Below are 15,864 nucleotides of genomic sequence, written 5' to 3'. Positions count from 1 at the left end.
TTCGATTTTTGGGGTGTCTGCTCAAACTCCAATGAGCGCGAATTGATATACCATGCGAAGCGGGTATTGCCAATTAACCACAGTTGATCATCTCGCCCCCTGGTACCCCGTGGGGATGAAGTGCGGAGAGCATGGCTAATGACACTTTGCCGTGAACCTCAGTTAAGAATATGTCAGCAGGTGTTTCTGTTACCGGTGCACCCCCATAACCTTAAGATATAAAGAGGTCAAGGAGGGCGTGTTGCGGACACGAACAGTTCTCGTTTCCCTCGTTGAGACACCGCAATGACTACTGAAACTAAGGCAGAGATGCCGCTCCATTTGGAGCAAGTCCAGCCTCAAGACATTGAATGTGTGCGAAAGAACGAGCAGCCCATCCAAGTCTCAGCGACTCAGGAGGCTTTTATCCGGAAGAAGGTATGGCTCGATATTCTCGTCCCGGTATAACTTGATAGCGGCTCATCCTTGTATAAACTTAGTTCGACCGCCGTGTTCTTCCGATAGTCTGTATCCTCTACGTGTTATCTTATTTGGATAGAGGTAATATCTTTCCCCAGCCTGCACTCTCCTGCACTTTCAGGACTCAGATCATATAGGAAACATCGGCAATGCGAAAACCGCCGGCATCGACAAGGACCTCGGGCTAAGCGACTCGCAATGGGCTTGGGTCTTGAATGCTTTCTACATCTGCTATGTGCTCTTCGAATGGACCACTGTGTTCTGGAAGCTTTTCCCTGCCCACATCTACGTCACCGTGCTATGTATCTGGTAAGTGTGGAACAGTTGAAGCATAGGCTTCTCCCCCTTTCCCTTTCTATCATGAGCTGAGCTTTTGATTCAGCTGGGGTGCAGCGGCTATGTGTGCAGGTGCAGTCAATAATATGGCGGACTTGGTTGTTTGTCGCTGCCTCCTGGGAGTGTTCGAGGCTGCATTTGGAGCCGGTGCACCCTACTTCCTGTCATTGTTTTATCAACGACATGAACTCGGGTTTCGTATCTCATTTCTACTGGGAATGTCCCCGGTTGCCAATTGCTTTGCCAGTGCACTCGCGTATGGAATCACGCATATAAAGCACCCGACGATGGAGTCATGGCGGTTCTTGTTCATTATCGGTGAATTCTGTTTCCCCCTCCCGTTCTCAAACATAATACAGAGCGACATACTAACATGCGCAGAGGGTGCCCCCACCGTCCTATTTGCAATAGTTGTCTTCTTCTTCCTAGCCGACTCCCCCGGTACCGCGAAGTTCCTCTCCGAGTCCGAACAAACCACTGCGACTGAGCGTCTCCAGACAGTCGACCGTACAGCCAAAAGCAGACTTGACGTGCATCAAGTTTTTGCCGGGCTGACCGATTACAAGAACTACGTACATACCCTTATCCACTTCTGCTGCAACTACTCCTTTGCAGGCCTCTCGAACTTTCTCCCCACCATTATCCAGCATATGGGATACACCTCTATCAACGCCCAGGGGCTTGCGGCTCCTCCATACTTTGTCTCGTTTCTGTTCTGCGTGGCCGCGGCCATATTCTCCGACCGTTATGGAAAAAGAGGTCTTGTGATCGTGTTCTTTTCTACAATTGGAATGGTCGGATACTTGATTCTTGCGGCCGTGCAGGACGAGAATAAGGTCGGGCCCCGGTACCTTGGGGTCTGGCTGGCCACGTGTGGTGTTTTCCCTTCGCTCTGCATCAACATAACCTGGTTATTGAATAACCAGGGGGGTGACTCCAAGAAGGGCGCCGGTATGGCTCTGCTGGCTGTCTTCGGGCAGTGCTCGAGTTTCGTCAGTAGTACTGCATTTCCTGACTCGGAAGGGTAAGTCCATATCTGTCCACTCAGTGTTCTCCTGGATATATATTTAATTCTTCTTTAGTCCTATTTATATTCGAGGCTGTGCCGTTGGATGCGCATTGACGGGGTGTATTGCGGTCATGGCAGGAGGGTTGTACTTGAAGTTGAACTATGAGAATAAGAAGAGAGACAGGCTTTATGGGCCGGTGACTGACGATATACGCGTCGATGTGACGAAGGATGGTGATGCAAATCACCAATTCCGCTACTTGGTCTAGCTGTATATAAGCTGGAGATGATACTTTCCAATTTAGTATTAGGATTGTGTAGTTGAAGTACTAGTTGTTTAAGTAGTTGAAAGTTGCAATGGAGAGTGGAATATAAGCACCAGGGATCGGAATACATTGGCATTTTGCTTTTAAGCCTTAACTACTTTGGTGGGAGGAAAAGACCCGTTATTCTTTGCCGTCTTTAATCAGCCTATGATAATTTAACCCCAATTCTTCTTGCTTCCCCCACCTGCACCCCGACGCCAGCTTTCTCCCCGTATTTGACCCGAATTCCAGTCCTCTACTTCTCTCGACTCCGCGGATATTCCCGCAGTCCGCCTCCATTATCTTTACCAACACCATCCCCTTCAGTAATATCACTGCTGCTGGGAATCTTTAGCAGATAATGCAGCGACCCCCACGGAGCAGAGCACCTGCGCAGTACAATTTCCAGCGAGCCTACAAAGCATGCATCCCCTGCCGACAGCGAAAAGTCAAGTGTGAGCCAGGGCCCGATCAGAACCAACCATGTAAGCGATGTCGGAAGATGGAGCTGGGCTGTCGATTTTCGGCGAAGCAGCCATGGTCGAGGAAGAAGGATACAGAGAACGGGACCGATGGTGCTGCCCATCATGACTCTTCGGCTTCTGAACCTCGTCGGAAGTTGCCCTTTTATAGTGCGACTACGAGGACGACCACGGCAGGTAGCGGGCAACCGTCGCCTTCGACTTCGGCTTCGGCGCCTGCGGGTCTCGAGGATAGTGGGTGTATTTCTACGACGGTGTTGCAGAAGCAGGTTGCGAGTGGGAATGATGCGTTGAATATTCTGTTTGATGCGGCGGCGCAGGCGGGCTCTGCTGGTGCGCGTGCTCCGCAAACCACAGTTTCTGCTGATACGGCATCTCCGTTTGACGTTCGGTCGGAGGATAATGTGCTGAAGGTCTGGGAGGGCTGTCGTTTTGTCAAAATGGGGTGGTTCACGGCGGAGGAAGCGTTGTTGTATACGGACTGGTTGGTCGACCACCCACGCCTACCTTGGAGGTCCCCCGATGATTTTTTGTGGTTGTCTAATTTTACTGGCAGGTTCTTTCAAACATTGGCCCCCGTGACGACGCCGGTCTTGACAGACTTTTTTGCGTCCCATAATACGCACTACTGGCTCATTACCCAAGAGCCAGTTCTGTGCTGCACGATCTTGATGATATCCGCACGATACCATATCCTACCAGGGCCTTCTGGGGGTTCTAGAGGGTTCTATATCCATAACAGATTATGGCAGCATTGTCAACATCTTATCTTGCGGATCATGTTGGGGCAAGAAAAACTCTCGAAGGCGAAGACACGACATATATCAACAATTGAGGCGCTGTTGCTCCTCTCGGAATGGTATCCGCTAGCCCTGCATTTCCCGCACGAATCGGACGGATGGGATTCGGATTGGATGTTAACAACACAGACCATGCGAGATCCACCTTCTACTGGACAAGAATTCCCCATGCAGGACCGTTGGAGGGAGGATGTTGTGGAGCCAACAAGACGGTCAGAACGAATGTCCTGGATGCTTGTTAGTTCGGCGCTGGCACTTGCGCACGAACTCGGTGTGTTCGACTCACGAGACTATGTGGGCAACGCGAAAGGGCAGGATCAGTTTGCAGGCCCAGACGTCGAAAGCTATCTCCAGGATTTGGAGCTCAGACGCCAGCGTCTTCCGTCATTGCTATTTGTGACTGTGAATTTACTAGCATCTAGGATTGGCTGCACATCTATCATGCCGGATCACTCCAAGCCGTCAAACCTTGATAGGGTTATGGTCGTCGACCCTGAATGGGCGAGATTCATGACCTCATGGGTAGATCTGACAGGGTTGACTCGGACACTGCGAGAAACCTTCTTCACTGTGATCAAGAGTAATGACACCCGGTGCATTGACTTTGAGTCTCTAGAACAGTGGAAAATGCAGCTTGCAGCTTGGAAAGACCACCATCACGATGTCGGGAGTGAGTCCTCAGGTTGTCTTAAATATATGAGCTAATCCTAGCTAGGCTTTCACTATGATAATATCCTCCAGATCGAATACCAATACCTGAGGGTTTTTGCCAGCTCCCTTGGAGTCCAAGGCATCGTTGAACGCGTACTATCCGACACAACCCCGCAAGGAACAATCGACGCAACGTTTGTCTCCCAGGCACGTCAACTCAACATGAGTAGGAATGAGTATGAGTTCATTGAAGAAGTCATCGATGGTGCCTGCGTAATTCTGACACGTATTGTATCCCTCTCCGACCCCCGATGTCTTCCGATGAGGGTATTGTCGCGCATGATAAGCTCCTCAATATTTCTTCTCAAAGCGCTAGCCCTAGGCGTGCGGAAGACAAAGTTACAGGAGTCTCTATATTTGCTGGATGCGGCAATAGCTGCTTTGCTTTCAAACCCGCTAGATGATATCCATCTTGTCTCAAGATACGCCACGCTCCTCAAGACCCATGTGTCGCGCCTGCGACAGACATTCATTAGCTCTGGGCGAGTGGAGAACCAGATTGATGAACCAAGCCAGGATGAAAATAGCGATACTAACGAACTAGAACGGCAGCCTCAAGCAGAAATAACATGGAATCCTGATATGATGCCTTGGTCTGACCAAATTGACTTCAACGACTGGTTGTCTCTTCCTTTAGACCCCCTGATGGCCCCCTTCGGACCCTGGGATGGGGGCCAAGGAGACTTAGGGCTAGATTCAGACTGTTTAGACCTGGACTTTATTTGGAACCTTCCTCCATAGCACTCGAGGCTGGGTGCATGCGTTATTATAGTGTGGCGTTGATCGGAATTTCGCCCTTCAGCCATTGAATCTACAGAGACTAGTGCGGGACCCGACACGAGACAAGGCCCTGGCATTGTGCAGGCAGAACGTTTCGTTTTCGAGCATTAGCATCTTAATATCTGAGAGGAGGTTTTTGTGGGGCAGAGCCTTGGACGAGCGAAGACTGAAGAACAATAATCGAAAGTGACGACATACTCGATCAGGCAACAGAGAGGAATTTATTCTTAGACGGTGGCAGTGCTCTTTTTCGAAGGGCGAAGCAAGGCTGCAGGAGAGCTCGTCTCTGCAGTCTGACAAAGAAGGCGCTTAGAGCGTGTGATGTGACAGGACCGCGCTCTGTGATGGTCGGCGCATCTCCACGGCGCTATCTTTTCTCTAACCGGGCGTCGAGCCAACCACTGTTGTCCACTGTGTGAACAGCGCTCGCGATCATGCAAGTTAAACAAACTCGCCCCATCGGCGAGGAGATCGTCAAACCTCAAGCCATCCGGGTCTTGGAAGTTGCATTTGATCGTCCCCGCAGGGCAGCTCACTCTTAACAAGAGTTCAATCCTCCGCCGCGCTCGGGGAGGTCGCTTCAATGTTTTCTCCTATTCACACTGTTCTCCATGATAACTTACACCAGGCCTTCTTTTCCAATGAAAAGAGGTTGCTCGCAGAATAGTGGTTGTTAACCTAGGTGTTCAAAGCGAGCTATTGAACGGCTTGTCGTCTTCCGCAGAACTCCTCGAACCGTTTGCAGGTCGCATGATATATGAAAGCGCGCCTGCGAAGTGTTCGATATGAATCCACGGGTGCGCCTGAGCTTGGATACTTCCAATATGGGAGTTAACAACCGATACTCCTTTGTGGAAACGCCAATGGAAATGTCTCCACCAAACCAGGTCCCTTCGCAACCTCACCCCGACCCAGCTACCCAGGACACTTATTCGGTTCACCAGTCGCCGCATTATGACATTGAGAAGGCACAGTTTGCTGCTCAAGGTCCGGATATTCAACAACATCCCGCCCTCCAAGCCCCATTCGCCGACCGTACTCCTCAACAATCTGCGACAGAATCTCTGGGCCAGAATATAGAACCCCCGGGTTCCCCCGGTCCTCTCCCCGTCAAGACAGATCCTTATACACAGAATCATGAGCATGCGCGTCAGAATTTGCCCATAGCTCCCGACGCAAACCCTCTTCAATCGCCTACTATCCCTTACTTTCCTCCTCCGGTTAGAGCACCGACAGCACAGACACCAGCCGCAATTGAATTTGCGCCATACCATCAACCGGGCCAAATATCACATCCAAATCAGCAGATAAAGGGCGGTGGATGGAGTCATGGTTTATGCGATTGCTCGAGTTTTGCGGGGACGTGTTGCCTTGGCCTCGTATGCCCGTGCATTGTGTATGGTAGGACTCAACATCGTCTAAGCCTGAGATCGCGAACAGAGGACCCAACAAACATGCTCGGACACGAGACATGTAACGGGTCCTGCAACGCTATGGCTCTGTTATGCGGCTTTCAGTGTAAGTGCAAGTCCCAAACGAGAAATGCTTTTGATCCGGCGGTTAACAGATGTTAGGGCTTTTGGCTACCGTCCAACACACTCGGACCCGCAGAGCATATGCGATTCAGGGCAGCATTGCATCTGACTGCGTTCGCGCGACCTGCTGCACGTGCTGTACGCTTATCCAAGATGAGAAGGAGATAATGAAAAGAGAGGAGGAGCGGGCCAAAGCATCCAGAGCCGCGGGAGCTACATTGGTATCTCCGTACGCAGCCCCGGTGCCGATGTCGTACGGTCCACCCCCAAGATGAACAGACGCCGGCCTTTCCCACGAATAATGATGAAGTAATTATTGTTTTTGAGCGAGTTTGATGCTGGATACCCCTCATGACTGGATTGCATCTTTTGTGAATCTTACCCCAACCGTTCGCGACCTGCCCTTTGGAATATATACCGTGCTTTGTACTACATACCACAGTGCGTACTCTAGGCGGCAGCTGCTAATTGACTTTTCAATCCGTTTTCATCCTCTCCCTGCTGATTCAGGGCCGTGCGAGCTCCTTGTCGAATTCCATGCACGGCCTGGGCCTTGCTTCTGTCCTTCCATAGCGCCTGGGCATGCAGACCAATCGGACGGTGCACACAATGCCAGACAGAATATGCCAACGACCACGAGTTTCAACTCCATCCGCTCCGCACCGTACTCAGGGTAGACTGGTAATTATAAGAAATATAACTTCAGTAGACCTCCTCCGTAAGATAGAGATGGTGGGCGGTGAGGGGCGGATGAGTCCCGAGATCTGGACCACTGACAATCGACGGTGGCGCAACTCCAGAAAGGCTTCTTTCACCATCATCCCCGGTCTAACCAACGACAACTCCTGGGCATGTAAACTGTACGGCTCAATCACATCTAGTCTTTTTCTCTGCGACTCTATTTTTCATCGCCTATCTTCCTTATATCTATCCTCCCGCTCAACTCCAACTCAAATCGTGCCTTGGTTGCATCTTCGTCTTCGTGAACCGGCCCGACCGTCTGATCTAACCGACTGCTTGCCTCCCTAAGGACTGATTCGGCGCGGTTATGGGGAGGTGAACGGGGAAAGTCGATAAATGCCACATGCGTCAAGCATTGGTGTCTTGGATACAAATGCTGTCAGGGCGTGTATGACCCGCTTTGGTTGTGACGTGACTTGGTAATTCACCATGGCCATGGAGGACAATGACGGCCGCCTCGCTCCCCGCCAAATATGGGCGGCCCCTACCAGCACGACCACCAGGAGTTACGTACCCGGCTGCACTCCTTTCGTACTTCCTAGTGATGGTATGTTCCCAGCAGTTTCGTTCGCCGTGTCTGTTGTATTAGCCAGTGGTCACTAGACTTCGAGTTGCTTCAGATTGACTTACGTCTTGTGTTCTTTCTAGGTTATATCTTTCTAAATCGCACATACTCAATATCTCTCACCGACAATGTGGTCTATGATCCTATGTGCACGAGCACACCAACGAACACGGACTACGCGGATGCTGCGCTAGATACTCATGACCCCTTTTACGCATCAGTAACCCCGCAATTATACGCCATGGGCTGTGCGACTGTCGTTAGCTACCTACTTGTTATCATTCTGCTTATTACGCCTCGAACATTCTACGTTGGTGGCCCTGGAGGTGGTGCCAATTTCCTCGGTCGACATGGGATGGTAAGCGGGTCCTACAGCAACAACTCCTCTGTCGTGGGTGTTGGCGGTCGTCCATGGCTGCAAAAGCTCGCTGCACTTCTGGTCGCGATATCTCTAACCATAGCGACTGCCGATTCTTTTCGGGTGGCTGAGAGGCAATATGATCACGGTTATTCGGACGCCGAGGCATTGACTTCGGAGGTCATCGACGGAACCGAGATAAAAGTCGTTCGGATCATCTCAAGTACCTTCTTATGGCTGGCCCAAGTTCAAACTTTGATCCGCCTTTTCCCTCGGCATAAGGAGAAGGTGATGATCAAATGGGCGGGCTTTGCGCTCATTGTCCTGGATACCATTTTTGCGATTCTGGATAAGTTTCTCGTCAAGACAAATACCACGCGACCACGACTCTATGAAGATGCCATTCCGGCACTCAGTTATCTTTTTGAACTTGCCCTCAATCTCCTTTACGCCGCCTGGGTAATATTTTACTCCTTATCGAAATCTCGATTCGCCTTCTTCCATCCGAAGATGAGAAACATTTGCCTGGTGGCACTGTTGTCTTTGTGCGCTGTCCTGATACCCGTTGTCTTTTTTGTTTTGGATATTGCGAAGCCCGAAATCGCTGGATGGGGTACATATATTAGATGGGTTGGCTCGGCAGCAGCGAGTGTTGTCGTTTGGGAATGGGTCGAACGTATCGAAGCTCTGGAACGAGACGAGAGAAAGGATGGCATCCTCGGGAGGGAAGTCTTCGACGGTGATGAAATGCTCGAGGTCACGCCTTCTGAAGAGGTTGATTGGCCCCGTCAACAATTCAATGGCGGGAATGATCGCGGTGGAGGCACCGGAATGTCTTCAGCCTGGGGAGGCATGATGCGGCCGTTAAGGCCGCGCGGAGGCCGCAATACCCAAGGTCCAAGCGAAAACCGCGGCACGACTGCAGCTACGAGGGCACGACGGCGAGGATCCGCTAGGCCCACTCCGCCTCCAGCAGCTGTCACCCCGGTCAGTCGAGCTGACACGACAAGCGCGGCTAGCACTGTCTACAACGTGCATTATTACCCAGTCTCCAGCCCCACTCCACCAGTAGCCATGCCTTTCATGGAGGAAGAGGACGAGAGGTCCGATGGTGAGAAGGAATTTGCCGTGGTCGATAACCAACAGGCTGATTCGCCTACTCAAAACACCTCCATGGATCCGGTAAGGGAGGATTCGCCGCGGATTGTAAATACGGATCATCGATGGCGGACAATTCTCAATCCATTCAAGAGCAGGCATGCAGCTTTACCACGAGAAGTTGCTTCTGCGCAAGCAGAGGAAGAAGGATTCCTTCCGTCGGATGGGCACAACCAGGAGGGGGATATAGAATCGTCACCGCGCACTTCCCGCCGGTCTGACTTCTTCTCACTACATCGCATGACAAATCCTACATCTAGACGTGGGAGCGCTACTGAACAACTGCCAGTTACCGTGATTCCTGCTCGACAACGCGGCCAACATACGTGGTCGCCGCAATGGTTTACGGATTCCAACTTTGTCAATCGGTCCCCAAGTCGGCGAACTGCACAGCGCTCTCGTGATCCACGGATGAGAGTTATCCAGCCGCAAGTTCAAAGCGCCGCGCCATGGACGGCTTCTGACGTGGAGGGGCCCTTCAGCTCTATGGATTATGAGTTGCGCTACGACCCAGAAACCGCGGCGCTTGTACCTGAGGAGCCCTCTTCTGATCATTACTCTGCGCAGCCCGAGAATCCGGTACATCCGAATACATCGACCCAGGGAGGAGATCGTTCAGAGACACAGTCGATATCGGAGGGTCGGCAAGACAGTCAGGATGCGCAAGGAACTGGGCAGCATTCTCATGATTCTCGGAGGGGTGGGTCCGGCAGTGAGGCGTCTGGGTCTCAGCGATAGCCGTGATCGTGCCCAATCTTCTTATACTTGATGTTTTATTGTCTTCGGTTTGGATTTAGCGGGGAGTAACGGCGGACATCCACCTACTGCATAGTGGAATTTGGACATATTTCTTTTTTCGGGTAAAGATGGACCGGCATTGTCCGGTCCCTGGCATATATTTGAAAACTATCTGGACGGGGTTTATGCGAGGAATAATGGACGGTGTTGTACCAAGATACCCTTGAGATGGATTCCATATCATAAATACGATAATTCTATATATTTATATTCTAATTACATATTTCTGCAAGCGCCAGTGCACTAGTAAGTAGTAGTTAGTTAGTCTTTTATCAGCATTTGTCAGTCACCGTCCGGGAAATAGCGGGCAGCTGTCATAATTCGCAGCTCGGAACCTCAGGCATCCGTCTCACTGAAAAAGATCATCGAGCTTCTTTCACCTTCGACCTCCACATCTCCAGGCCGCGCTTGTCGATAGATGCCTTATTCACCCATCGATCTGTATATTTCGTCGTTGGTCGATGTTCCGCCGCCATAGTTGCTGGACATCGCTTCATGGCGGCTGTCAATCGGAATATGTTCGATGCGTGCGTCGCTACTGAGCGGCCTCAGGGCCCGAGCATGTTGGTTCTCCCGTTGAATCTCATTGCGCAGATTGTCGGTTGCGTACGAATTCCCCTGCTTCCTCGGAACTACGGTACTTGGTTTGAAAATTACAAGAAAGCTGACACGATTTCTGTGTAGGTGGATGATCCGGGCGACCTCGCTCGATTGTGTCGAACATGTCGCGTCCTCAATTACATGGCCCTCCCCCAGCTCTACCGAAACATCACGTTAACCTCCTACGATAAAATCCGATATCGCGGCGACCAGCCGGAGGGTATGGGAAGTGCCAGTCCGTTTACAATGGGGTTGAATGCAGTTATCACGCGACCGTACGCACTGCTGGTGCGGTCGCTCACCTTGCGGGGGGATTGGCGGGAACAAGAACTCGAAGAGCACGCGCGGGTCGGCCGGGTGCCGGATTCCTCGATGATGCTGAATATAACCGTGCGCGCGGCTGTCGATAAGATGCAGGATTTGGAGAGCTTCCGCTGGGAACTCAGCTCGAAGATGCTCGAAACTGTGTACCTGGGGCTGGCGCAGTTGCCCAAGCTGACTTCGCTGACGATAAGGTTTCCGTCGAGTCGGCACCCACGGCCAACGACTGTGATTCCACCGATGCCGCACCTGAGATACCTGAAGATTATGGATATTGATCCACTTTGTTACCCCGATGACATATCGACGTTGCTTTGCACGGCGAGGAAATTAAGGGAGCTGAAAATGCACTGGTCGCCGCGGATGAGGAATATGCAGGAACCGAGTGTTATGCTTCACGATTACTTTCGCAAGTGTATTTCCATGAAGAAGCCACTGGCCATCAAGAAACTTGGGATGTCGAATCTATATGCTCGCCATAGTGAAGAGTTCAACCTCGCTTTCGATAGCGGCACGGTGGAGGAAGTGACAATGCTCCAAGAGGTTCGGTCGGAGTGGGCGAATCTAAACACATTCGTTGACAGCACATGGCCTGTCATACCTAATAAGCCCATGGTTCTCAGAAGCCTTAGGGCAAACGTATATAACCAGAGACAGACCGAGTTTCTCGGAAGCTTTACGGGTCTTGAAAAACTATACTTACTCGGTGCGACAAACCTTTCTGATTCCATCAATTCACCTCGCGAGCCAGCCCCATGCGCAACGACTCTCACTCCACCTGGCTCCGATAATGCGAACTGCACCTCGAGGGACCTTATAACTCCGACATCGGTCGACTCCCCGTCGAATACGCCTAGCTTACAAGCGAGGATCAGAGATAACTCCATAAACAGTATCGTACTAAACCACGCCGCAACACTCCGTCATCTTCTCCTTCCCGCGCGATGGGCGCTTTCATCGAATATAATAGCCCGCATTGTCCATGCGAGTCCGCAATTAGAGCAGCTGGCTTTTGCAGCGGAAATATCAAGCATGGACACATTAGGGCTCCTACTTCCCTTTCTCCGCAATCTTGAAGCATTGCGCCTTCTCATCCCAATCGGAACCAGCACGTCACCCGGAGAGGAGATGTTCCCCAAGCCTCCCAAGCAATGCAAGGATACAAATGGCATCGATGTTGGCGCCAGGAGCTTCGCAGAATTCGTAGAACAAGACGATGAAGTGCTCATCGAAAAACTAAGCGAAGCTCTCGCCGATCAGCAGCTCTTCCAGCGGCTGAAAGTCATCGGATTTGGCCGGAAGGCTTTCCTTCTAGGCGAATACTATACAGTCCCAGCAGATCAATCACAACCGCGAGAAGGGGTTCAATCCCAGACACCAGCAGAATCTCGCGCACCGAGTATGAGTGACAAAAGCCCGCAGAGCTACGGTGAACCCGAGCAAGGGAACAACGTTGGTCTGGGCCTAGGCCTTCCAAGCCCAGGACCAAACCAGACACAGACACAGACAAACTCACCGAAGATACCCTCGTTTCATCAGAAGAACTCTCAGCCAACGCCCGTTCTTGGGAAACGAATGCGAGATGAAGAGACTGCGCTTGTACGCGAATGGGGCAGCGTAGAAGACTGTCTATTAGGTGGTCCTAGGAACCGCACGTTACGGCGAAGGGTACAGCGCGTGGGCTGGGACGTGATAAAACAATGGGAAATATGGGGTATGGATACGCAGGAACTCTGAGTTAATCCCTAGGTCGTCGAATGCGTCCTTCTATTATTTCATTGTCGGCCCAGTCACCGCATCGACACGACACACAGATACATTGCACTCTCATCTTCAATATGTCCAGGCAAAAAGCGCGACATTAAATCCTGGAGTTCGAGTGTGTGTGTGTGTGTGTGTCTAAACAAAATGTTGTCTGCTTGATACCCAAACAGAAGTGCAAAATCCCGCAGTTCATTTAACGAGGACATGCAAAATTATCCTACTTTTCAATTACGAAGTCGGTTGATTCGACGGTCGACATACAATCCTCCGTACATATCATCATATTTTCGGCACAGTATATACGCAACCCTGCAGTATCTACTTCGTTATCTACGTTTATTTATGCCATGGCTCTGCGCGTAGGTTTTTGGTCCGGTGTTGCCAGCATGTCTCGGAGCTCTAGGTTATACTCCGGAGGGTGGTGGCTAATTTGCTCTACTCCGGAGTAGTTATTTTTTGATAGAGTTTAGGTTGGGCGCATTAAAGTTACTAGCTCTCATCTCCAAATAAATTTAAATTTATCAATGATCTATCCGCACCTTACTGTTTACGGTATTCAATGCGACCCTACGAGTACTTGGTTTAGATTGATCAGTGCGATGGTGCGTTCATTCCATTTGGGATTAATATGCCCATATTAATTTGGTTGCAAGACCGCTATTGCGTCGTTACTCTGTACATATTGTTCCTATTTTCCCTAGGAAACGGGGTTATTACGAAAGAGTATATACATGGCAAACCGGATCGACGCTCAGTATTGCCGAAGAGGGGGGGAAAAAAGAAAATGAAAAGCCGACGAGTCAGTGCAGTCAGGAAAGAGCCTAGGCTTAAGCCTGAGGCGCAAATCCAAGACGAGGAGCCTCAGCGTCGAAAACGACATATTGGCTCTTCAGGNAGATGTCTCCGAGGATGGAGAACTGCATGCCCAGGTTGTCCTGGATACCACCAAGGCAGGTGTTGGAGCCGTCGGTCACGGGGGCGTAGTTGATGTGCTTGCCTGGAATGACAGCCTTGTAGCCGTTGATGTCGATGGTGAAGTCGGGGAGGTCCGCGTCACAGGGGAAGGTCCAGCCGCCTACCAGGATGTTGTCAATGGCACCGGGCACTTGGAGGTAGTACTGAATGACGATGAGGGGGTCGATCATGATGAGGGTGGTACCGGTATCTGCATGTATCAGTCAGAATAGAAATCGATTATTTAGTTCGGGGCAATGTTTTTGAGCGTACCGGCGATTGCGTTGAACTGGATCCCGGAGGCTTCAGCTGAGAACATCCAGAATCCCTGGGAGTTGTCCACGTCCGCGTAGGTAAGCTCGCCCTTGTATTTGGCGTGATCGATGAAACCGAAGTCGTAGCTTCCGGGTTTGTGGTACTTCAGAGCTGAAGCGAAGACAGGAGTGTCAAGCTGAGACTTGACGGTATCAAAGAAGGTGGTTTGACTCTTAGGTTCAACTAATGCAGGGTTAGTAGAGCACGCATCTAGATAGGTTTTAACGACTCACCAGTGTTGATGGAGCTGAATGACAGGCCGAGCAGACCATCATTGTGCTCGTCTTGGGCGAACTGGTCACTGATCTTAGAAGCGGCTTCAACTGCCTGGCTTTGCGCAGTAATTCCGCCAAGTGTAACAGTATCCTTGTACACATCACCGCTTGCGCTGCTACCATCGCCATACGAAATTTCCCAGCTGTAACCTTCCAGCTTCTTAGAATGATCGGAAGGCTTGTAGACACTATGGCCCTTCTGCTGCTCAGCTGGTAGCTGGTCGGAAAACACCCATCTATATATATATATATTAGCCTTTTGGCGGCCAGTAGAACGAGAGGTGTGCAACTTACAGATCTGCAGATCCTGTGTCAATGTCCAGATTCATCATTGTGCCACCGACATTGACTGGAGTCAGATACATGATATCGTACTCTTGGGGAGTGGTCACAGCTGTACCGTGACCCTCAGCGTCTCGGAGGCGAGCAGGGATGGGGGCGCCGTATTTAGACAACGATTTCCCGTACATCTTTGGGAAGTTGATACCGTGGCTGGACTTCGGGCTTAGAATTTGATCGAGAGTAAAGCCCTGGCGAGGGTTGGATGTGGGCACAGCAGATGCGACGGCTGCGAGGCCGACGGCCGCCGAGACAACTTTGCTGAAGACAACCATCTTGGAAGGATATGTGACTATATGCTAACCAGGACGGCAACAGAAAAGCAAAGAAGGGTCAATTCCAGATCTGAGAATCTGAACAAGCCAGTATAAGTGTTGTGCTATATTAAGTCCGGCGGGAAGAGGGTGGAGATACCTTTATACGTGACCAGGTTCCCCTCAGGGAGCGATAAACAGTGGATGAGCATCACAATCTGCAATGGGCACAGGTCCCACCTGATACGGGTTCTCACAGCTCTCCGGAGCGGCCCCTCAACCAGAGCAGCCTAGTACGTACAGAGTAGGCACCAAGGCCCAAGTGACCCGTACTAGGAATCGAGAACGAAGATCGTGTTGAGTGATGAGCATGCATGCTATTGGACTGCGACTCATGCTGAGTTACAACGACCGGCGACCCGGATCAAACACAGCAGAACTAAGTCCAAAGCTCAAATTGGCCAGTAGCAGCAGAATCAGTAAGGTAGCCATGTCCCTGGCATGAACGTGCCTCGTGTCCAGGCACGAGGGAAAGCCCACTATACAGTTGTGGAGTTGCCCATGACGATTGCTTGTCTAGCTTGGTTAGGGGGCCAAGGAAGCTTTTCGATGGGCGTCAGCATTGGGGGCCCATGCGGGGCTCAAGCTCGTTGGACCATGAACTGCTCCACTGAAGGCTGGAGGGAGGCCAAGTTCAGCCCACAATCATCATTTGTGAATTGAGCGGCGGAGCGCAAATGCCGCGATGGAGAAATCAACAAGTGTGGAGAGCGCCGGCGGCGAATTGGCGGCTCCGGTGGGCTGAGGGTTCAGGGGCAGATGCTGTGAACCAGAGTTCAGTCAAAACCAGTCAACGAGACGACCGAGGGAGACGAACAATCAACAACCAACAACCTTAAGGGGAATTGGAGACTGTGAAAAGTCAAGGATGAAGAGTGAGAATAGAAAAAGCAGCAGTCACTGGGCAGGTCACATGAAGCCTGCCGTCTGCTCTCTTCCCCTGTC

The 15,864-nt window shown here is 51.1% G+C and overlaps 6 protein-coding genes across 6 annotated transcripts; 5 read left to right on the top strand and 1 right to left on the bottom strand.

Moving 5' to 3' along the window:
• The first annotated feature begins 12 nt into the window (after window positions 1–12).
• On the top strand, window positions 13–2,204 carry ASPSYDRAFT_194815 (uncharacterized protein). Its single transcript, XM_040843702.1, has 6 exons — window positions 13–417; window positions 480–540; window positions 597–768; window positions 842–1,113; window positions 1,177–1,819; window positions 1,878–2,204. Exons 1-6 carry the CDS (start codon window positions 286–288, stop codon window positions 2,071–2,073), a joined length of 1,476 nt encoding a protein of 491 aa, XP_040705642.1. The 5' UTR covers window positions 13–285; the 3' UTR covers window positions 2,074–2,204.
• Window positions 2,189–4,843, top strand: ASPSYDRAFT_65067 (Zn(II)2Cys6 transcription factor domain-containing protein; the record flags this gene model as incomplete). The annotated part of the gene is made up of 3 exons (XM_040850305.1): window positions 2,189–3,075; window positions 3,148–4,061; window positions 4,107–4,843. Exons 1-3 carry the CDS (start codon window positions 2,471–2,473, stop codon window positions 4,841–4,843), a joined length of 2,256 nt encoding a protein of 751 aa, XP_040705641.1. The 5' UTR covers window positions 2,189–2,470.
• An 863-nt stretch (window positions 4,844–5,706) lies between these two features.
• On the top strand, window positions 5,707–6,692 carry ASPSYDRAFT_54799 (DUF614 domain protein; the record flags this gene model as incomplete). The annotated part of the gene is made up of 2 exons (XM_040848914.1): window positions 5,707–6,400; window positions 6,457–6,692. 2 exons carry the CDS (start codon window positions 5,707–5,709, stop codon window positions 6,690–6,692), a joined length of 930 nt encoding a protein of 309 aa, XP_040705640.1.
• A 901-nt stretch (window positions 6,693–7,593) lies between these two features.
• ASPSYDRAFT_145018 (PalH/RIM21 family protein) lies at window positions 7,594–9,977 on the top strand (the record flags this gene model as incomplete). The annotated part of the gene is made up of 2 exons (XM_040841493.1): window positions 7,594–7,705; window positions 7,807–9,977. 2 exons carry the CDS (start codon window positions 7,594–7,596, stop codon window positions 9,975–9,977), a joined length of 2,283 nt encoding a protein of 760 aa, XP_040705639.1.
• Window positions 9,978–10,532: 555 nt separating this feature from the next.
• ASPSYDRAFT_145002 (uncharacterized protein) lies at window positions 10,533–12,695 on the top strand (the record flags this gene model as incomplete). The annotated part of the gene is made up of 3 exons (XM_040841491.1): window positions 10,533–10,643; window positions 10,722–12,363; window positions 12,403–12,695. The coding sequence occupies 3 exons, from the start codon at window positions 10,533–10,535 to the stop codon at window positions 12,693–12,695; spliced, it is 2,046 nt and encodes a 681-aa protein (XP_040705638.1).
• Window positions 12,696–13,549: 854 nt separating this feature from the next.
• On the bottom strand, window positions 13,550–14,880 carry ASPSYDRAFT_27494 (pepsin-like aspartic protease; the record flags this gene model as incomplete). Its single annotated transcript, XM_040844403.1, has 4 exons — window positions 13,550–13,887; window positions 13,950–14,174; window positions 14,225–14,502; window positions 14,561–14,880. The coding sequence occupies 4 exons, from the start codon at window positions 14,878–14,880 to the stop codon at window positions 13,550–13,552; spliced, it is 1,161 nt and encodes a 386-aa protein (XP_040705637.1).
• Between the last annotated feature and the right edge of the window lie 984 nt (window positions 14,881–15,864).

Source organism: Aspergillus sydowii (genome assembly GCF_001890705.1).
Source record: "Aspergillus sydowii CBS 593.65 unplaced genomic scaffold ASPSYscaffold_2, whole genome shotgun sequence".
Classification (NCBI taxonomy): Eukaryota; Fungi; Ascomycota; class Eurotiomycetes; order Eurotiales; family Aspergillaceae; genus Aspergillus; species Aspergillus sydowii.
Note: the sequence above shows the minus strand (reverse complement) of the source record. Positions and strands in the feature narration are given on the sequence as shown.